Raw genomic sequence first — 22874 nt, 5'->3', positions numbered from 1 at the left:
CACACCCAGGACACGGTACATTATAGAGGCCTTCATTTGTCCAACCTATTCGGTTCGTATATTACACAGCACATGACATTTGGACATTATTCAGTTCACTGAAAAATGTTACAGGCATCCCTGGAAAAGCTGGTTTAAGAGGGGTGAGAAATAATAATTCAGTGTCCAACCTCAGGGGTTCCACAAGGCTCAATTCTGGGTCCACTACTCTTCAGCATCAATACATAACACTTCCTCTAGGGGAACTGAACCCGGCCATGGCATACTTCAAGAGCTTAGTAGAAAAAGCCTATTACTTGTATACTACAATTAAATCAGTACACGCATCCGCACGCACACACATCTACTGGCGGCTGGGAACAGAGGGCTTTCCGATGTGGGGTAGTAGATCCTGAATGAGAGGCTGCTGGTAGCTATTAGAATGGCACGCCTGAACTTTTAGCCTCTCGTTAAAACACTGAGAGGGCTCCAGATTATACCCCCTGTCTCCCCCACCTCCCCCCACTCTCCCCCGTCATGGAGGTGTTGATGGTAGGAGGGCAGGCAGCCAGACCACAGAGAGCGTGAGGGGGAGACACTGTGTGTTAGTTGGTGTGTGTGTGTGTGGAGGGAAGACACATGTGGGCACCACATGGCACTGCCACACTCTCTTGGTAAGAGAGAACGCTACTGTGGAGCACAGTATACCCCTCCCCCTTTCAACCATACACACACTTCCTCCAGGCTGTTTGGGAAGCCATCTCAGAGCCAACCTTGGTATTGGGCCAGAGAGAAACTACCTGAGCACCTCTGCTTTGGTAAAGGGGCCACAGGCTCTATTCCATTGCAGTACTCCCAGTACTGGCTCAGCTTGGAGAGGGAATGGGAAGAATGAAAAGCAGACCATCCCTGGTCGGGCTTCAACCTTACCTCCTCCAGGCTCGTTGGATAGTGCAGGCAGCCTGGTCTCTGTCCCCCTCCCTGGGCTTGCTGCTGGGGCGGTGTGACTGTGTGGAGGCTTTAGCGTGGTTCTTGTAGGAGTAGGTGGTATGGTCTGTGGCAGGGCGTGTTCTGTGTCTGGGGTTGTGTGTGTTGGTGTGTGTGTCTCTCTTGCTTCTAGGGGTGCGTTCCCTGGTGCTGGGGGCTTCTTGATCCATGGTGGGGCGAGTAGACGTGTCTGTGTTGGATGGAGTGTGTGTGTGGGAAGGAGTGTGTGTGTTGGAAGGAGTGTGTGTGTTGGAGGTAGTGTGTGTTTTGGAAGGAGTATGTGTGTTAGAGGGAGTGTGTGTGTTGGAAGGAGTGTGTGTGTTGGAGGGAGTGTGTGTCTTGGAAGGAGTGTGTGTGTTGGAAGGAGTGTGTGTGTTGGAGGTAGTGTGTGTTTTGGAAGGAGTGTGTGTGTTGGAGGGAGTGTGTGTGTTTGCAGAGGTTAGTCTCTTGGTCCTGGGTGTGGTGGGGGGTCTGTGTTTTGGGCTGGGGGGTCGGCTGCAGCCTGCAGGAGAGAGACGCTCCCTGACCCTAGACCCTTGGGCAGGGGGCATGGGGTCAGAGGTCACTGAGGGGTGAGGGGTCACCACGGGGTCAGGGCCTTTGGCTGGCTGCGCCTCCTTCCCTCTCCTGGAGGGTCTGCTTCTATGTGCTGAGAAAGAGAGGGAAGTAAGAGACTGAGAGAGTGGGTGAATATGTGTGTGTGTATATGTGTGTTAGGTATATATACCGTAGCCACGGGATAGTTTTTCAATACTGTTTAAACTACTTCTTTTTTTAATACATTTTAATATTTCTAGCTGCTTTTTAAGTAAATATCTGCAGTCAACTTGTGAAATATGGTAGGAGATAATGAAGATTCATAATTTCACCTGTTTTTCATTGAGCAGATCTGATTAAGCCGAGCCGCAGGGCACCGGTCTATGACCCGTGACGAGAACGAGCAGAATCAGTGAGGCAGGAGCGCCCTTCTCAACGGAACAGTAATGAGTAGGATTCACATGCAAAAGTGAATGATTTTGATCAAAAAGGCTTTATCTGCCTTCCCAATGAAAACTAGTTTGGCGTCACCTTAATTGGGGCTCATAGTAATATCTGGAACAGAATGAATGGAATGGAATCAAATTCATCAAACACATGTTTGATAACATTCCATTAACTCTCGTCATCCTCCCCGCAGCCTCCTGTGTGTGTGTACCTCTATGTTTCCATGTCTCCTCTTTGCTATTGGTCTGTTCTGCTTTGGAGGCTGTATTAGCCCCGCCCCCTGCCTCTCTCTCATACACTGACAGTTCCTTCATAGTCTCAGCCAATGACAGCTGCTCCTGCTCAGCGCGGGCCAATAACATCCTCTGTTTCTCTGTTCTGGCCTCCCGCCTCCGCTGCTCCTCCTCGCGTTTCCTGAGTGACATCATGACACATATTACACACGTCTCACACACATACACCCTAACCCTAGTTACGACCTTATCTCAAAGCCTTATCTAAACCCTACCGCTGGACCAGCCCTGACCAACATCACAAACTAGTCCTGACGTTACAAAGAACAACAGGAGAATCCTTTCAGTAATCCAAGCCTAATAGGAGTTCCAAGCACACAGAGACCATTTACAGGCTGTTTATTACAAACAGTGTAGAATTATAAGAGAGGGATGTGTGAGCGAGAGAGAGAGAGAGAGAGAGAGAGAGATAGAGAGAGAGAGAGAGAGAGAGACAGGGAGAAGATGTATATGTGTGCAGGGATGACAGGTGGAAAGATGGATATGGAGAGAGTGTGACTGTTTCTATATGGGTTGGGGGAATACGACAGGGAGAGATGGAGAGAAAGAGAGGAGAGAGAGAGAGAGAGAGAGGGGGAGAGAGAGAGAATGTGTGTGTGTGTGTGTATGGCATGATCTGGTTGACTATGATAGAGTTGTTGACAGAGAGTACTGAGCAGACAGGGGATGGATCACAATGCTTGTTTCTATGTGTGTGCATGTGTGTGTGTGTGTGTGTGTGTATGGTACTTGGCTGCGTCCTTGCGTAGCTGTTCGTGTCTCATCAGTAGTTGTTTCCTCTCGGTGAAGGCCTTGCGGACGGTGTATCCTTTATACAGGGCCTGGATGGAAGCAGCAGCGATGTCCTGGATGGCCGCTATAGACAGAGCTCCATGCTCCAACATGTACTGAGTCACCTCACTGTGTTCCCCTAGGAGGGTGTAGTCCAGGGGGGTGTACCTACACACACACACACACACACACACACACACGTTTTTTGTTTCTGTACACCAGCTTCAAACAGCTGAAAATACAACATTATTGGTTATAGAAGATATATTTCACAGTGGTTTAGATGGTACAATGATTCTCTACGCTATATTTGCTTGTTTTGTCACATAAACTGATATTAGAATTAGAATTTTAGTAACCAGGAAATGGCGGAGTGATTTCTGCATAGTGTATCTTTAACCTAATGAACTTGCTTTGTGAAAAACAACACACAGAGAGAATAGATTCACAAAATTCATTCGGAAAATTACAACATGTAATTTTACATTGATATTTTAGTAATTTAGCAGACGCTCTTATGCAGAGCGACTTACATTAGTGCATTCATCTTAACATAGCAGGTAACAGGTAACTGCCAAAATAAAGGAAACACTTGAGGAAATGAGGGATACAAAGTATATTGAAAACAGGTGCTTCCACACAGGTGTGGTTCCTGAGTTAATTAGGCAATTAACATCCCATCATGTTTAGGGTCATGTATAAAAATGCTGTGCAGGACATTATTTTGGCTACCATGTCTATGCCTCCATAGGATGACAATGCCCCCATCCACAGGGCACGATTGGTTACTGAATGGTTTGAGGAGTATGAAAAGATGTCAACCACATGTCATGTCCGTCTCAGTCACCAGATCTCAACCCAGTTGATTCTGGAACAGTGAATGAGACAGCGTTTTCCACCACCATCAACAATACATAAAATGATGGAATTTCTGGTGGAAGAATGATGTCGCATCCCTACAAGAGTTCCAGACACTTAGAATCTATGCCAAGGTGCATTGAAGCTGTTCTGGCTCGTGCCCAGTGCCCTATTAAGACGTGATATGTTGGGGTTTCCTTTATCTTGCTAGTTACCTGTAGTTATCGGTCAGTGCCAGTAGGAAAATACAAGTAAAAATATAATTTAGTAGGCCACTAGGTAGAGAGACAGCACAAAAACTAAATTGCCTTAGTAAGACAATACCAACAGCTACTTTTTGAATCTCAATCGATACTTGCTGCTGTTTTAGGAGCTGATGTCCTTCCAAACTATAGACGAGGCACTTCCTCCTCATCCACCTCCTCCTCACCTCTCCTCGTTGTGTTCCATGTGGTTGGGGAAGGCATTAGAGTTCAGCAGCAGCTTCACAGCATCCAGATACCCATTGTTACAGGACCAGTGGAGAGCTGTCCTGCCCTGCAGACACACACAGTAGGAGGACCAGTGGACCAGTGGGAGGAGCTGTCCTGCCCTGCAGACACACAGTAGGACAGGACCAGTGGAGAGCTGTCCTGCCCTGCAGACACACACAGTAGGACAGGACCAGTGGAGAGCTGTCCTGCCCTGCAGACACACACAGTAGGACAGGACCAGTGGAGAGCTGTCCTGCCCTGCAGACACACACAGTAGGACAGGACCAGTGGAGAGCTGTCCTGCCCTGCAGACACACACAGTAGGACAGGACCAGTGGAGAGCTGTCCTGCCCTGCAGACAGGACCAGTGGAGAGCAGTAGGACAGGACCAGTGGAGAGCTGTCCTGCCCTGCAGACAGGACCAGTGGAGAGCTGTCCTGCCCTGCACACACAGTAGGACAGGACCAGTGGAGAGCTGTCCTGCCCTGCAGACACACACAGTAGGACAGGACCAGTGGAGAGCTGTCCTGCCCTGCAGACACACACAGGACAGGACCAGTGGAGAGCTGTCCTGCCCTGCAGACACACACGGTAGGGGACCAGTGACCAGTGGACAGGACCAGTGGAGAGCTGTCCTGCCCTGCAGACACACACAATAGGACAGGACCAGTGGAGAGCTGTCCTGCCCTGCAGACACACATGGACAGGACCAGTGGAGGACAGGACCAGTGGAGAGCTGTCCTGCCCTGCAGACACACACAGTAGGACAGGACCAGTGGAGAGCTGTCCTGCCCTGCAGACACACACAAGAGCTAGGACAGGACCAGTGGAGAGCTGTCCTGCCCTGCAGACACACACGGTAGGACAGGACCAGTGGAGAGCTGTCCTGCCCTGCAGACACACACGGTAGGACAGGACCAGTGGAGAGCTGTCCTGCCCTGCAGACACACACGGTAGGACAGGACCAGTGGAGAGCTGTCCTGCCCTGCAGACACACACAATAGGACAGGACCAGTGGAGAGCTGTCCTGCCCTGCAGACACACACGGTAGGACAGGACCAGTGGAGAGCTGTCCTGCCCTGCAGAAACACACAGTAGGACAGGACCAGTGGAGAGCTGTCCTGCCCTGCAGACACACACGGTAGGACAGGACCAGTGGAGAGCTGTCCTGCCCTGCAGACACACACAATAGGACAGGACCAGTGGAGAGCTGTCCTGCCCTGCAGACACACACAATAGGACAGGACCAGTGGAGAGCTGTCCTGCCCTGCAGACCTGCAGGACCAGTGGAGAGCTGTCAGACACACAGTAGGACAGGACCAGTGGAGGCTGTCCTGCCCTGCACAGGACCAGTGGAGAGCTGTCCTGCCCTGCAGACACTGCAGGACCAGTGGAGAGCACACAGTAGGACAGGACCAGTGGAGCTGTCCTGCCCTGCAGACACAGCACCAGTGGAGAGCTGTCCTGCCCTGTGGACAGGACCAGTCTGTGTGTTTCTGCCCTGCAGACACACAGTATGGAGAGCTACTGTGGATGTCTGTGTTTGATTGTGTGTGTGTGTGCGTACTGTATGTTGGTGAGTGTGTGTGTGTGTGTGTGTGTGTGTGTGTGTGTGTGTATGTACTGTATGTCGGTGAGTGTGTGTGTGTGTGTGTACCTGTATGTCTGTGTGTGTATTTGTCCTGTATATTAGGGTCGGTGTGTGTGTGCGTAGTTGTTCTCCATGAGTAGTACAGCCATACAGGTGATGTACCCTCCATAAGCAGCACACTGGAGAGGAGTCCTGCCTGCCTGGTCCTGGACGTTAGGACTGATCCCATTCTCCATCAGCAACTACCATGACCATCACACTGAGGTTACAGTACCAGCCAACCGGCTCAATGACCTGAACAACACATCCTTAACACAGTCTATAAGGAAAGGAAATGAAGACAAATGAAGGAAGTGTTCAGCGATAATAAAAGTGTATAAAGGTGAAAAGACAGACCTGGCAGACTTCAGCGTTCCCCCCCAGAGCCGCCCAGTGCAGAGCAGTGTGTCCATCTAGATCCACCAGGTGGACACGAGCAGAGCCTACACAATGAAAATCCATGAGGCATTCTTCACCATAGTAAGCCCACCCAAATCCTGCATTACAAGAGCAGTGTACCAACACTAGTGTAGTCCTGTATGACTCAGTAGGTAGAGCATGGTACACTAGTGTAGTCCTGTATGACTCAGTAGATAGAGCATGGTACACTAGTGTAGTCCTGTATGACTCAGTATATAGAGCATGGTACACTAGTGTAGTCCTGTATGACTCAGTAGGTAGAGTATGGTACACTAATGTAGTCCTGTATGACTCAGTAGATAGAGCATGGTACACTAGTGTAGTCCTGTATGACTCAGTATATAGAGCATGGTACACTAGTGTAGTCCTGTATGACTCAGTAGGTAGAGCATGGTACACTAATGTAGTCCTGTATGACTCAGTAGATAGAGCATGGTACACTAGTGTAGTCCTGTATGACTCAGTAGATAGAGCATGGTACACTAGTGTAGTCCTGTATGACTCAGTAGATAGAGCATGGTACACTAGTGTAGTCCTGTATGACTCAGTAGATAGAGCATGGTACACTAGTGTAGTCCTGTATGACTCAGTAGATAGAGCATGGTACACTGGTGTAGTCCTGTATGACTCAGTAGATAGTCCTGTGTAGTCCTGACTCAGTAGATAGAGCATGGTACACTAGTGTAGTCCTGTATGACTCAGTAGATAGAGCATGGTACACTAGTGTAGTCCTGTATGACTCAGTAGATAGAGCATGGCACACTAGTGTAGTCCTGTATGACTCAGTAGATAGAGCATGGTACACTAGTGTAGTCCTGTATGACTCAGTAGATAGAGCATGGTACACTAGTGTAGTCCTGTATGACTCAGTAGATAGAGCATGGTACACTAGTGTAGTCCTGTATGACTCAGTAGATAGAGCATGGTACACTAGTGTAGTCCTGTATGACTCAGTAGATAGAGCATGGTACACTAGTGTAGTCCTGTATGACTCAGTAGATAGAGCATGGTACACTAGTGTAGTCCGGTATGACTCAGTAGATAGAGCATGGTACACTAGTGTAGTCCTGTATGACTCAGTAGGTAGAGCATGGTACACTAGTGTAGTCCTGTATGACTTAGTAGATAGAGCATGGTACACTAGTGTAGTCCTGTATGACTCAGTAGATGGAGTGTATCCTGGTGACTCAGTAGGTAGAGCATGGTACACTAGTGTAGTCCTGTATGACTCAGTAGATAGAGCATGGTACACTAGTGTCCTGTAGTCCTGGTACACTATGACTCAGTAGATAGAGCATGGTACACTAGTGTAGTCCTGTATGACTCAGTAGGTAGAGCATGGTACACTAGTGTAGTCCTCAGTATAACTACACTAGTGTAGTCCTGTATGACTCAGTAGGTAGAGCATGGTACACTAGTGTAGTCCTGTATGACTCAGTAGATAGAGCATGGTACACTAGTGTAGTCCTGTATGACTCAGTAGATAGAGCATGGTACACTAGTGTAGTCCTGTATGACTCAGTAGATAGAGCATGGTACACTAGTGTAGTCCTGTATGACTCAGTAGATAGAGCATGGTACACTACTGTAGTCCTGTATGACTCAGTAGGTAGAGCATGGTACACTAGTGTAGTCCTGTATGACTCAGTAGGTAGAGCATGGTACACTAGTGTAGTCCTGTATGACTCAGTAGGTAGAGCATGGTACACTAGTGTAGTCCTGTATGACTCAGTAGGTAGAGCATGGTACACTAGTGTAGTCCTGTATGACTCAGTAGATAGAGCATGGTACACTAGTGTAGTCCTGTATGACTCAGTAGATAGAGCATGGTACACTAGTGTAGTCCTGTATGACTCAGTAGATAGAGCATGGTACACTAGTGTAGTCCTGTATGACTCAGTAGATAGAGCATGGTACACTAGTGTAGTCCTGTATGACTCAGTAGATAGAGCATGGTACACTAGTGTAGTCCTGTATGACTCAGTAGGTAGAGCATGGTACACTAGTGTAGTCCTGTATGACTCAGTAGGTAGAGCATGGTACACTAGTGTAGTCCTGTATGACTCAGTAGATAGAGCATAGCACCACATACAAAATGGCTATAAGTTGCTTTGGATAAAAGCGTCTGCTAAATGGCAGATATTATTGAATCAACCTCCCAATTCACAGCTTTATTGACAACGTTTTGATCCGAACCGGATCTTCGTCAGGTCAAACAAACTGAGTGTTCACATCCCCAAATATACACATTTCACCTCACATGCACATGACGCATGGTAGGTGTGGAACAAATTCTATTCACTCTGCACATAGTTAATCATAATTAATCACAGAGGTACATACGGTCATAAACGATTATAGACATCAAAAAAAGATGACTGTTGCCTAGGTTTTAACTTGGCCCAATTTGTATGTATATAATCGTTACGTACCTCTGTGCTCAATTATGATTGACTATACACAAAAGTGAAATGACACACACCATGCTTCATGCGCATAATGTTCATGTGAGGGGGAATGTGTATATTTGGGGATGTGAGGGGTAATGTGTATATTTGGGGATGTGAGGGGTAATGTGTATATTTGGGGATGTGAGGGGGAATGTGTATATTTGGGGATGTGAGGGGAATGTGTATATTTGGGGATGTGAGGGTAATGTGTATATTTGGGGATGTGAGGGGTAATGTGTATATTTGGGGATGTGAGGGGTAATGTGTATATTTGGGGATGTGAGGGGAATGTGTATATTTGGGGATGTGAGGGGAATGTGTATATTTGGGGATGTGAGGGGTAATGTGTATATTTGGGGATGTGAGGGGAATGTGTATATTTGGGGATGTGAGGGGAATGTGTATATTTGGGGATGTGAGGGGAATGTGTATATTTGGGAATGTGTATATTTGGGGATGGAGGGGAATGTGTATATTTGGGGATGTGAGGGGGAATGTGTATATTTGGGAATGTGAGGGGGAATGTGTATATTTGGGGATGTGAGGGGAATGTGTATATTTGGGGATGTGAGGGGAATGTGTATATTTGGGGATGTGAGGGGAATGTGTATATTTGGGGATGTGAGGGGAATGTGTATATTTGGGAATGTGAGGGGGTAATGTGTGATATTTGGGGATGTGAGGGGAATGTGTATATTTGGGGATGGAGGGGGAATGTGTATATTTGGGGATAATGTGTATATTTGGGGATGTGAGGGGAATGTGTATATTTGGGGATGTGAGGGGAATGTGTATATTTGGGGATGTGATGTGTATATTTGGGGATGTGATGTGTATATTTGGGAATGTGAGGGGAATGTGTATATTTGGGGATGTGAGGGGGAATGTGTATATTTGGGATGTGATGTGAGGGGAATGTGTATATTTGGGGATGTGAGGGGGAATGTGTATATTTGGGGATGTGAGGGGATGTGAAATGTGTATATTTGGGGAATGTGATATTTGGGGATGAATGTGTATATTTGGGGATGTGAGGGGAATGTGTATATTTGGGGATGTGAGGGGAAATGTGTATATTTGGGGATGTGAGGGGGAATGTGTATATTTGGGAATGTGAGGGGGAATGTGTATATTTGGGGATGTGAGGGGAATGTGTATATTTTTGGGGAATGTGTATTTTGGGAATGTGAGGGGAATGGGGGGAATGTGTATATATTTGGGGATGTGAGGGGAATGTGTATATTTGGGAATGTGAGGGGAATGTGTATATTTGGGAATGTGAGGGGAATGTGTATATTTGGGGATGTGAGGGGAATGTGTATATTTGGGGATGTGAGGGAAATGTGTATATTTGGGGATGTGAGGGGAATGTGTATATTTGGGAATGTGAGGGGGAATGTGTATATTTGGGGATGTGAGGGGAATGTGTATATATTTGGGGATGTGAGGGGAAATGTGTATATTTGGGGATGTGAGGGGGAATGTGTATATTTGGGGATGTGAGGGGAATGTGTATATTTGGGGATGTGAGGGGAATGTGTATATTTGGGGATGTGAGGGGAAATGTGTATATTTGGGGATGTGAGGGGGGATGTGTATATTTGGGGATGTGAGGGGAATGTGTATATTTGGGGATGTGAGGGGAATGTGTATATTTGGGGATGTTTTTAAGGATGCGTGTATGAACACAAACTCTTCACTGCTATCAGACCATAATGTATTGAAGGACTAGGATACCAAGTCTACAATAATCACCACCACACAAACTAGTTTACTGCGTACCAGAGATGGAAGAGGAAGTGAGACATCTCACTCGCTCCTTTTTTCCAAAGGTCAACGACCTGAGTAAAGCAAAATCTTCATTTATCCACCATCTTTGCTGTGTACCTTTGATAAGTGTGAGGATGATGTGGCGGTGTCCCATCTCACAGGCTCTGAACAGAGGCGTGTGTTTCATCACGTCTAGACTGTCCACTATGACTCCTCTCTCCAACAGCAACCTCACTGTACTCACATGACCTGACAGAGAGGCCGCGTGCAGCGCTGCAACACACACACATTTAGTTGAGATTTTCAGTCTCCACACACTTCAGCAGCCTCACCTACTCGAGTTTTCAGAACCAGTTTGTCAAATGAAAAGTCCTTTGTTGCACTTTGACCCTGTACTGTGTTGTTATTTCATGTCAGTTAATATTTACACCCTGGCCCATCTATCTACTCCAGTGACTCTGATCAACCCACTCTGCTCCCCATCACACTCAACCTCATTAGCATAGTACACCAGATCATTTGCATATTTTACCAACTCATTAGCATATGCCCACATAAATTGTCCCTGCAGGGCAGGAAGCAGGGACATCACCATGGTGATTAGTGCTCCAATCAGCCCACAGGGCAGAGCAGGGGACAAAGGATAGCATGTCTACAGCTTGGGGATGGTGTGTGTATGTGTGTGCGCGTGCGTTGTGTTGACATGTCTCTCTCCCCACTTGTCTCTCCCGCTCCACTGCTTTCGGGGAATCCCCTGACATCTATGCCACTCTGGGGAATCCCCTGTGACATCAGACAGCCGCTGTCCTGCCACCTGCGTCACCTCCAGTGCCTCAACATTCCTACACGCGCAGGATGACAGAGGCTAGCATCAGTGTGTGAGTGTGAGTGTGTGTGTGTGTCATCCTGCGCGTCTGTTTATCTCTCTGAGTAGCTCTGATGGTGACAGTACCAGGACATTAAGATCTGGGAAACTGTGGTGAAGGCGGTGAGGGGGGTAGGGGATGAAGGGGGAGGTGTCCTCTACCAGCCTGACCAGTCACAGCAGCTCTTGGTCTACTGCTGACTGAAACAATCCCTGCGTATTAAACACATCCCAGAGTTCCTCACCAGTGCCTCCGTACTTGTCGGCTATGTTGATGTCAATGTGAGGCATGAGTGTCAGCATGGTGCGTATGACATCATCGCTTCCTTTGCCAGCAGCCCACATGAACGCTGTTCGGCCCTCCAGATCTGGCTCGTCTTTCACAGAGGGGTGGGACAGAAACACACCCACCGTCTCCTACGCACGCACACACACACGTGCACGTACGCACACACACGCACACACATGAGTCCCTGATATAAGGTGAAAACGTGCGCGTGTTTGCATGTGTGTGTGTCTACGTACAGCGTAGTTGCTCTGAGCTCCATAGTGTAGAGGTGTGGCCCCATGGCTGTCTGAGGGGATGGTGCCTGACGTGTTCCTCTCCAACAACAAGTGCACTATCTTGGCATGTCCTGAAACACACATCAACATATCCAGGTTCAGCTCGGGTTTCCCCCCCCCCCCTCCGGTACAGTATCTGGACCAGTGATGGAACCACATTCTGATGACAGGATCCACATTGTAAACACAGTCTCTTACCCAGCAGTGCAGCCCAGTGCAGCGGGGTTCTGAACAGGTTGTCGTACGCCGTGACGCTGCAGCCTTCATACGATGTCAGCACCTCCACCACTGCCTCGTTGCCGTCGGCAACCGCAAAGTGCAAAGGCGTGCGCCCCTCATAGTCCTGCCAGTTCAACAGAGACTCGGTAGGAGCCGCCTCCTACGCACACACACACACCTCATTTACATCAGTTAGCAGAGGATGGTGTGTGTAAGGATGACATTCTCACTGGATAGATACTGTGTGTGTGTGTGTGTGTACCAGTATGCAGCGGACGGTGTGTATAGCGGTGTGCTCCTGGCTGTGTGCAGCCCAGTGTAGGGGGATCTTGCCCTCACTGTCTGGGATGCCGATGTTGGAGTCGTGTTTGATGAGCAGTCTGACGTGCTCTGGCCTGTTATAGAACGCTGACCAGTGGAGCGCAGTCTGCTGCAGGGGAGAGGGGGTGGGGGTAGGGGGTGGGGGTAGGGGTGGGGGTAGGGGGGTGGGGGTGGGGGTAGGGGGGTGACAGACACTATTGTAATCATAATTTGCGGGTGCTTATATTTGACCTGTTAATGTGTAATGGAAATGTGTTTCTTGCATATCCAAACTCCCCCTGGGGTCACAGCCAGGTTCACCATTGTCTCTCACCCGTGGAGCAATTGGGGTTAAGTAACCTTTCGGTTACTGGCCCAACGCTCTAACCTCCAGGCTCTAACCTCCAGGCTCTAACCTCCAGGCTCTAACCTCCAGGCTCTAACCTCCAGGCTCTAACCTCCAGGCTCTAACCTCCAGGTTATTTGCTCTAGAAATAACTGTGAACTAAATCAAAAAGCCCTAGAACATATTCTACAGAAACACACAAAGCCTTAGGATTTAACATGACAGTAACAGTGACAATAACAGTAACAATGACAGTAACAATGACTGTAACAGTGACAGTAACAATGACTGTAACAGTGACAGTAAACAATGACTGTAATAGTGACAGTAATAATGACTAACAGTGACAGTGACAGTAACAATGACAGTAACAGTGACAGTAATAATGACTGTAACAGTGACAGTGACAGTAATAATGATTGTAAGTAACAGTAGTGACAGTGACAGTAACAGTGATAGTAACAATGACAGTAACAGTGACAGTATTAATGACTGTAACAGTGACAGTGACAGTAATAATGACTGTAAGTGACAGTAACAGTAACAGTAACAGTGACTAACAGTGACAGTAACAATGACTGTAACAGTGACAGTGACAGGAACAATGAATGTAAAAGTGACAGTAACAGTACCAATGACTGTAATAGTGACAGTGACAGTAACAATGACTGTAACAGTGACAGTAATAATGACTGTAACAGTGACAATGACTGTAAGTGACAGTGACAGTAACAGTGACAGTATGCTATAACAGAGATATCACCTCCTCTATGGCTGTTGTTAGAGATCTATTCTGGGACATACTGAAACCAGTGTCATCTGACATGCTGATGATGCATATTGGATTATTACAGAACTAACAGACAGATAGACATCATCGCTACAGACAGAGGGGGCCTGTGTGTGTGTGCGTGCGTGTAAAATGTATTTGGCACAACTGTCTGCCTTGATGAGTCAGGACAAAGCAGCCAATTGTCATGTGTGTGTGTGTCTCTGGATTGCTCAGAACCCAACGTGAACTCTAATTCAGTCAATCAAATCAAAGAGCCGGGACAGTTCCATAACAAGTATGTTTGATAGAACTATTACCCAACTTTGTGAACAGTGTGTGTGGTACCTTGTTCTTGTCCTGTGTATCCACCTCTCCAGGTCCTATGTGTTTGAGCAGCAAGGCCAGGGGTTTGGGGGAGGGGTGACGGGTCGCCAGGTGGAGGGGTGTTACCTCCTCTAGATCCTTCTGCAGCCAATCAGCACGACGCGACAGGAGCAGCTTCAGAAACCGCACGTTCCCCTGGAGCACACACACACACACACTCTCTCTATGGGGTCTTATCCAATTCCATCATCATCCATCTCTGTCCTTTCCTATTGGTTCTCAGACTCTCTCCTCCTCTCTGTTCTTTAATGTTGGTTCTCAGACTCTCTCCTTTCTCTTCTCCTCTCTGTTCTTTCCTATTGGTTCTCAGACTATCTCCTCTCTCTTCTCTGTCCTTTCCTATTGGTTCTCAGACTCTCTCCTCTCTCTTCTCTGTTCTTTCCTATTGGTTCTCAGACTCTCTCCTCTCTCTCCTCCTCTCTGTTCTTTCCTGTTGGTTCTCAGACTCTCTCCTCTCTGTTCTTTCCTGTCTGTTGGTTCTCAGACTCTCTCCTCTCTGTTCTTTCCTATTGGTTCTCAGACTCTCTCCTCTCTGTTCTTTCCTGTTGGTTCTCAGACTCTCTCCTCTCTGTTCTTTCCTATTGGTTCTCAGACTCTCTCCTCTCTGTTCTTTCCTGTTGGTTCTCAGACTCTCTCCTCTCTGTTCTTTCCTATTGGTTCTCAGACTCTCTCCTCTCTGTTCTTTCCTATTGGTTCTCAGACTCTCTCCTCTCTGTTCTTTCCTGTTGGTTCTCAGACTCTCTCCTCTCTGTTCTTTCCTATTGGTTCTCAGGCTCTCCTCTCTGTTCTTTCCTGTTGGTTCTCAGACTCTCTCCTCTCTCTTCTCATCTCTGTTCTTTCCTATTGGTTCTCAGACTCTCTCCTCTCTCTTCTCCTCTCTGTTCTTTCCTGTTGGTTCTCAGACTCTCTCCTCTCTCTTCTCTGTCCTTTCCTATTGGTTCTCAGACTCTCTCCTCTCTCTTCTCTGTTCTTTCCTGTTGGTTCTCAGACTCTCTCCTCTCTGTTCTTTCCTGTCTGTTGGTTCTCAGACTCTCTCCTCTCTGTTCTTTCCTATTGGTTCTCAGACTCTCTCCTCTCTGTTATTTCCTGTTGGTTCTCAGACTCTCTCCTCTCTGTTCTTTCCTATTGGTTCTCAGACTCTCTCCTCTCTCTTCTCCTCTCTGTTCTTTCCTATTGGTTCTCAGACTCTCTCCTCTCTGTTCTTTCCTGTTGGTTCTCAGACTCTCTCCTCTCTGTTCTTTCCTATTGGTTCTCAGACTCTCTCCTCTCTGTTCTTTCCTGTTGGTTCTCAGACTCTCTCCTCTCTCTTCTCATCTCTGTTCTTTCCTATTGGTTCTCAGACTCTCTCCTCTCTCTCCTCCTCTCTGTTCTTTCCTGTTGGTTCTCAGACTCTCTCCTCTCTGTTCTTTCCTGTTGGTTCTCAGGCTCTCTCCTCTCTCTTCTCCTCTCTGTTCTTTCCTGTTGGTTCTCAGACTCTCTCCTCTCTGTTCTTTCCTGTTGGTTCTCAGACTCTCTCCTCTCTGTTCTTTCCTATTGGTTCTCAGACTCTCTCCTCTCTCTTCTCCTCTCTGTTCTTTCCTATTGGTTCTCAGACTCTCTCCTCTCTGTTCTTTCCTGTTGGTTCTCAGACTCTCTCCTCTCTGTTCTTTCCTATTGGTTCTCAGACTCTCTCCTCTCTGTTCTTTCCTGTTGGTTCTCAGACTCTCTCCTCTCTCTTCTCATCTCTGTTCTTTCCTATTGGTTCTCAGACTCTCTCCTCTCTCTTCTCCTCTCTGTTCTTTCCTGTTGGTTCTCAGACTCTCTCCTCTCTGTTCTTTCCTGTTGGTTCTCAGGCTCTCTCCTCTCTCTTCTCCTCTCTGTTCTTTCCTGTTGGTTCTCAGACTCTCTCCTCTCTGTTCTTTCCTGTTGGTTCTCAGACTCTCTCCTCTCTCTTCTCCTCTCTGTTCTTTCCTATTGATTCTCAGACTCTCTCATCTCTTTTCTCCTCTCTGTTCTTTCCTATTGGTTCTCAGACTCTCTCCTCTCTGTTATTTCCTGTTGGTTCTCAGACTCTCTCCTCCTCTCTGTTCTTTCCTATTGGTTCTCAGACTCTCTCCTCTCTCTTCTCCTCTCTGTTCTTTCCTGTTGGTTCTCAGGCTCTCTCCTCTCTCTGCTCCTCTCTGTTCTTTCCTGTTGGTTCTCAGACTCTCTCCTCTCTCTTCTCCTCTCTGTTCTTTCCTGTTGGATCTCCGACTCTCTCCTCTCTGTTCTTTCCTGTTGGTTCTCAGACTCTCTCCTCTCTTCTCCTCTCTGTTCTTTCCTATTGGTTCTCATTCTCTCCTCTGTTCTTTCCTGTTGGTTCTCAGACTCTCTCTACTCCTCTCTGTTCTTTCCTGTTGGTTCTCAGACTTCTTTCTGTTCTTTCCTGGGTTCTCAGACTCTCTCCTCTCTGTTCTTTCCTATTGGTTCTCAGACTCTCTCCTCTCTGTTCTTTCCTGTTGGTTCTCAGGCTCTCTCCTCTCTCTTCTCCTCTCTGTTCTTTCCTGTTGGATCTCAGACTCTCTCCTCTCTGTTCTTTCCTGTTGGTTCTCAGACTCTCTCCTCTCTGTTCTTTCCTATTGGTTCTTACTCTCTCCTCTCTCTTCTCATCTCTGTTCTTTCCTGTTGGTTCTCAGACTCTCTCCTCTCTCTTCTCTGTTCTTTCCTATTTGTTCTCAGACTCTCTCTTCTCCTCTCTGTTCTTTCCTGTTGGTTCTCAGACTCTCTCCACTCTCTTCTCCTCTCTGTTCTTTCCCATTGGTTCTCAGACTCTCCTCTGTCTTCTCTTCTCCTCTCTGTTCTTTCCTATTGGTTCTCAGACTCTCTCCTCTCACTTCTTTCCTGTTGGTTCTCAGACTCTCTCCTCTCTGTTCTTTCCTATTGGTTCTCAGACTCTCTCCTCTCTTTCTCATCTCTGTTCTTTCCTGTTGGTTCTCAGACTCTCTCCCTCTCTGTTCTTTCCTGTTGGTTCTCAGACTCCTCTCTCTTCTGTTCTTTCCTATTGGTTCTCAGACTCTCTCCTCCTCTGTTCTTTCCTGTTGGTTCTCAGACTCTCTCCTCTCACTTCTTTCCTGTTGGTTCTCAGACTCTCTCCTCTCTCTTCTTTCCTATTGGTTCTCAGACTCTCTCCTCTCTCTTCTCATCTCTGTTCTTTCCTGTTGGTTCTCAGACTCTCTCTACTCTTCTCTGTTCTTTCCTATTGGTTCTCAGACTCTCTCCTCTTTCTTCTCTTCTCCTCTCTGTTCTTTCCTGTTGGTTCTCAAACTCTCTCCTCTCACTTCTTTCCTGTTGGTTCTCAGACTCTCTCCTCTCTGTTCTTTCCTGTTGGTTCTCAGACTCCTCTCTCTTCTCTGTTCTTTCCTATTGGTTCTCAGACTCTCTCCTCTCTCTCCTCCTCTGTTCTTTCCTGTTGGTTCTCAGACTCTCTCCTCTCACTTCTTTCCTGTTGGTTCTCAGACTCTCTCCTCTCTCTTCTCCTCTCTGTTCTTTCCTATTGGTTCTCAGACTCTCTCCTCTCTCTTCTCATCTCTGTTCTTTCCTGTTGGTTCTCAGACTCTCTCTACTCTTCTCTGTTCTTTCCTATTGGTTCTTACTCTCTCCTCTCTCTTCTCATCTCTGTTCTTTCCTGTTGGTTCTCAGACTCTCTCCTCTCTCTTCTCTGTTCTTTCCTATTTGTTCTCAGACTCTCTCTTCTCCTCTCTGTTCTTTCCTGTTGGTTCTCAGACTCTCTCCACTCTCTTCTCCTCTCTGTTCTTTCCCATTGGTTCTCAGACTCTCCTCTGTCTTCTCTTCTCCTCTCTGTTCTTTCCTATTGGTTCTCAGACTCTCTCCTCTCACTTCTTTCCTGTTGGTTCTCAGACTCTCTCCTCTCTGTTCTTTCCTATTGGTTCTCAGACTCTCTCCTCTCTCTTCTCATCTCTGTTCTTTCCTGTTGGTTCTCAGACTCTCTCTACTCCTCTCTGTTCTTTCCTGTTGGTTCTCAGACTCCTCTCTCTTCTCTGTTCTTTCCTATTGGTTCTCAGACTCTCTCCTCCTCTGTTCTTTCCTGTTGGTTCTCAGACTCTCTCCTCTCACTTCTTTCCTGTTGGTTCTCAGACTCTCTCCTCTCTCTTCTTTCCTATTGGTTCTCAGACTCTCTCCTCTCTCTTCTCATCTCTGTTCTTTCCTGTTGGTTCTCAGACTCTCTCTACTCTTCTCTGTTCTTTCCTATTGGTTCTCAGACTCTCTCCTCTTTCTTCTCTTCTCCTCTCTGTTCTTTCCTGTTGGTTCTCAAACTCTCTCCTCTCACTCTTTCCTTTGGTTCTTTCCTGTTGGTTCTCAGACTCTCTCCACTCTCTGTTCTTTCCTGTTGGTTCTCAGACTCCTCTCTCTTCTCCTCTGTTCTTTCCTATTGGTTCTCAGACTCTCTCCTCTCTCCTCCTCAGACTCTCTCTCTGTTCTTTCCTGTTGGTTCTCAGACTCTCTCCTCTCTTTTCTTCCTGTTCTTTCCTATTGGTTCTCAGACTCTCTCCTCTCTGTTCTTTCCTATTGGTTCTCAGACTCTCTCCTCTCCCTTTCCTCTGTTCTTTCTTGTTGGGTTCTCAGACTCTCTCCTCTTTGTTCTTTCCTGTTGGTTCTCAGACTCTCTTCTCTCTCTCTGTTCTTTCTGTTCTCCTATTGGTTCTCAGACTCTCCTCCTCTCTTTCTCTTTCTTTCCTATTGGTTCTTCTCCTCTCTGTTCTTTCCTGTTGGTTCTCAGACTCTCTCCTCTCTCTCTTCTCCTTTCTTTCCTATTGGTTCTCAGACTCTCTCCTCTCTGTTCATTTCTTTCCTGTTGGTTCTCAGACTCTCTCTCTTCTCTGTTCTTTCCTTGGTTCTCCTCCTCTTTCTTTCTCCTTGGTTCTCAGACTCTCAAACTCTCTCCTCTCACTTCTTTCCTTTGGTTCTCAGACTCTCTCCTCTCTTCTTCTCCTCTCTGTTCTTTCCTGTTGGTTCTCAGACTCTCTCCTCTCTGTTCTTTCCTGTTGGTTCTCAGACTCTCTCCTCTCTGTTCTTTCCTATTGGTTCTCAGACTCTCTCCTCTCTCTTCTTTCCTGTTGGTTCTCAGACTCTCTCCTCTCTCTTCTCCTCTCTGTTATTTCCTGTTGGTTCTCAGACTCTCTCCTCTTTGTTCTTTCCTGTTGGTTCTCAGACACTCTCCTCTCTCTTCTCCTCTCTGTTCTTTCCTATTGGTTCTCAGACTCTCTCCTCTCTCTTCTCTCTGTTCTTTCCTGTTGGTTCTCAGACTCTCTCCTGTCTCTTCTCCTCTCTGTTCTTTCCTGTTGGTTCTCAGACTCTCTCTACTCCTCTCTGTTCTTTCCTATTGGTTCTCAGACTCTCTCCTCTCTCTTCTTTCCTGTTGGTTCTCAGACTCTCTCCTCTCTCTTCTCCTCTCTGTTATTTCCTGTTGGTTCTCAGACTCTCTCCTCTCTGTTCTTTCCTGTTGGTTCTCAGACTCTCTCCTCTCTCTTCTCCTCTCTGTTCTTTCCTATTGGTTCTCAGACTCTCTCCTCTCTTCTCTCTCTGTTCTTTCCTGTTGGTTCTCAGACTCTCTCCTATCTAATCCTTCCAGCCTCATCGTTTGACAGATCTATCTGCTGACTGAGCATGCATGTGAGAGTATGTGTGAGTTTTGAGAAAGTGTGTGTGTGTATGTATATATGTGTGTGCACATGCAAATGTGTGTCCATATAGGCCTGTGTGTGTATGGGTGTGTGTGTGAGTGTGTGTGTGCGCGTGTGTGTACATATGGTCTATCCTCCCTATTCTCAGTCCAATTAGATCAGTAATCCCAGAAGTCTCTCCCTGTCTCAGCTAGATATTGATCAGGTGTCAGAGAGAGAGAAGGCCTCCCATCACCCCACACACATTAGAATTGGAGTGTGTGTGTGTTAGAGTGTGTGTGAGCACCCTCCTCCACCCCTCCAGCCACCACTCCTCACCTGCCCTGACAGCAACCCCCCCCCACAAGGTTAATAAACACTTTCTATAGAGATATTACTGCTCAAACAGCCCAGTCTTTTATTTCATTTTCTAGATTTAGATATATTGTTTTAGAAACTCAGTCGGGGTCTCAACATAATGTTGAGAGTTAGAATAGTAGAATACACAAGGTGACATTTTGAAACTTGGTTGTGCATCAGCAGTTATTATCTTGTTATTATCAGTCACTGATAGTCACTCAATTAGCCAAGTCAGCTAAAACATTTTATATGGTAAGTTAGTCTTGTGGTCAGCTATCTAAACCTGATATCATGGTGGAATTACTGACCGGGGGAAATTAGCTTTAAAACAGAAAATGTTTCTCTCTGCCCCAGGGCAAAATTTGTCGAATTGCATGGAATTAGTTGTAGAACTGCAAAATATTTTCTCCAAGCCATGGCAAAATGTGTAGAATTGCAGGAAATGAACTCTGAAGTTTTCACTGTCAAGACGGGGGTGTTTATAATGTTTAGCTCACAAAGTACAGCATTTCGCTCAGATTTTTTGTGGCCCCCACCCTCATCAAAGTTGCCGATCCCCTTGTCTAGGTCTTAACAGCCGCCCTGAGGGTGTCTGTCTGTCACCACTGGGTGGCACTACCTTCTCACCTAAGCCTCCAGTATGTGATATACACTGAGTATACCAAACATTACAAACACCTTCCTAAAATTGAGTTGCCCCAATCTATGTCTCAATTGTCTCAATGCTTAAAAATCCTTCTTTAACCTGTCTACTCCTCTTCATCTACACGGACAGAAGTGGATTTAACAAGTGACATCAATAAGGGATCATAGCTTTCACCTGGATTCACCTGGTCAGTCTATGTCATGGAAAGAGCAGGTGTTCTTAATGTTTTGTATAGTCAGTGTAGAGAGGCTCTAGAATACCCTGCAATCAGGATTCTAAAGGATCAATTAGTGTTCTACAGGTTAACTCAGTGTTCTGATGGTTCCACTACTGTTCTAGTGTTTCCTTTAGTGTTCTACAGGTTAACTCAGTGTTCTGATGGTTCCACTACTGTTCTAGTGTTTCCTTTAGTGTTCTACAGGTTAAATCAGTGTTCTGATGGTTCGACTACTGTTCTAGTGTTTCCTTTAGTGTTCTACATGTTAACTCAGTGTTCTGATGGTTCCACTACTGTTCTAGTGTTTCCTTTAGTGTTCTACAGGTTAACTCAATGTTCTGATGGTTCCAATATTGTTCTAGTGGTTCCTTTAGTGGTTCCAGGTTAACTCAGTGTTCTGATAGTTCCACTACTGTTCTAGTGTTTCCTTTAGTGTTTCCAGGTTAACTCAATGTTCTGATGGTTCCACTACTGTTCTAGTGTTCATTTGAATGTTCTACAGGTTAACTCAGTGTTCTGATTGTTCCACTGCTGTTCTAGTGTTTCCTTTTGTGTTCTACCGGTTAACTCAATGTTCTGATGGTTCCACTACTGTTCTCGTGTTTCCTTTAGTGGTTCCAGGTTGACTCAATGTTCTGATGGTTCCACTACTGTTCTAGTGTTCCCTTTAGTGGTTCCAGGTTGACTCGGTGTTCTGATGGTTCCACTACTGTTCTAGTGTTTCCTTTAGTGTTCTACAGGTTAACTCAATGTTCTGATGGTTCCACTACTGTTCTAGTGTTTCCTTTAGTGGTTCCAGGTTAACTCAATGTTCTGATGGTTGCACTACTGTTCTAGTGTTTATTTGAATGTTCTACAGGTTAACTCAGTGTTCTGATGGTTCCACTGCTGTTCTAGTGTTTCCTTTAGTGTTCTACAGGTTAACTCAGTGTTCTGATGGTTCCACTACTGTGCTAGTGTTTCCTTTCGTGTTTTACCGGTTAACTCAATGTTCTGATGGTTCCACTACTATTCTAGTGTTTCCTTTAGTGTTCTACAGGTTGACTCAGTGTTCTGATGGTTCCACTGCTGTTCTAGTGTTTCCTTTAGTGTTCTACAGGTTAACTCAATGTTCTGATGGTTCCACTGCTGTTCTAGTGTTTCCTTTAGTGGTTCCAGGTTGACTCAGTGTTCTGATGTTTCCACTACTGTTCTAGTGTTTCCTTTAGTGTTCTACAGGTTAACTCAATGTTCTGATGGTTCCACTACTGTTCTAGTGTTTCCTTTAGTGGTTCCAGGTTGACTCAGTGTTGTAGTGTACCTTCTGTGCTGCCAGGTGCAGGGCAGTACGTTGGCTATGGTCAGTCTTGTTAACAGAGGCTCCCGCCTTCAGCAGTGTCTCAGCACAGTCCAGACGGTCAGCCAGGACACAGTACATCAGTGGGGTACGCCCAAACTGGTCCTCACGGTCACGCAGGGAGGGATCCACTACACACAGTGGGTCAGGGGTTAAAGGTCAGGGATCAGGGGAAAGTGTGTGTGTATGTGTGTATAGTACCTGTGATGAGTCTGAGGAGTACACTCCGGTCTCCGTTGACGGCGGCTGCGTGTACCTGGGAGCCCAGAGGGACGGTGTTTGGAGGTGAAGGGTCAGCTGCCTACAACACATATAGTTCAGTCAGAGCCAGACACACACCTGGCCATACAGGTAAACACACTTGCTGTGCATGTGTTTATACAGGCTGATAGTAGGGTGTGCGTGTGTGTGTGTGTGTGTGTGAGCCCCTGCAGTGGGAGTTAAATCTCTTCCTGCCCTCACTTAACCAGACAGGAAGCAGCTGGGGGGGGATCCCCGACAGGGAGTGAGGGGTTCTCTGCTCATGTCTTTTCATAACTCATCTATACTGCAGAACGCCTGTGTGTGTATGTGTATATATGTGTGTGTGTGTGTGTGTGTGTGTGTTGTTA

General features: G+C 46.7%; 1 protein-coding gene across 1 annotated transcript in view; it reads right to left on the bottom strand.

Annotated features, from left to right (window-relative positions):
* The window catches only part of LOC115126885 (inversin), a 38319-nt gene that overhangs the window by 7994 nt on the left and 7451 nt on the right, over positions 1 to 22874 (bottom strand). The window contains 16 exon segments of the mRNA XM_065027719.1: positions 910 to 1615; positions 2162 to 2364; positions 2973 to 3182; positions 4303 to 4404; positions 5170 to 5620; positions 6003 to 6057; positions 6059 to 6178; positions 6333 to 6418; positions 10733 to 10888; positions 11726 to 11897; positions 12006 to 12115; positions 12243 to 12423; positions 12526 to 12693; positions 14027 to 14200; positions 22228 to 22394; positions 22465 to 22564. Of these exon segments, the coding sequence (XP_064883791.1) occupies positions 910 to 1615; positions 2162 to 2364; positions 2973 to 3182; positions 4303 to 4404; positions 5170 to 5620; positions 6003 to 6057; positions 6059 to 6178; positions 6333 to 6418; positions 10733 to 10888; positions 11726 to 11897; positions 12006 to 12115; positions 12243 to 12423; positions 12526 to 12693; positions 14027 to 14200; positions 22228 to 22394; positions 22465 to 22564 (3161 nt within the window).

This window comes from Oncorhynchus nerka, linkage group LG14 (assembly GCF_034236695.1).
Source record: "Oncorhynchus nerka isolate Pitt River linkage group LG14, Oner_Uvic_2.0, whole genome shotgun sequence".
NCBI classification, from domain to species: domain Eukaryota; kingdom Metazoa; phylum Chordata; class Actinopteri; order Salmoniformes; family Salmonidae; genus Oncorhynchus; species Oncorhynchus nerka.
Note: the sequence above shows the minus strand (reverse complement) of the source record. Positions and strands in the feature narration are given on the sequence as shown.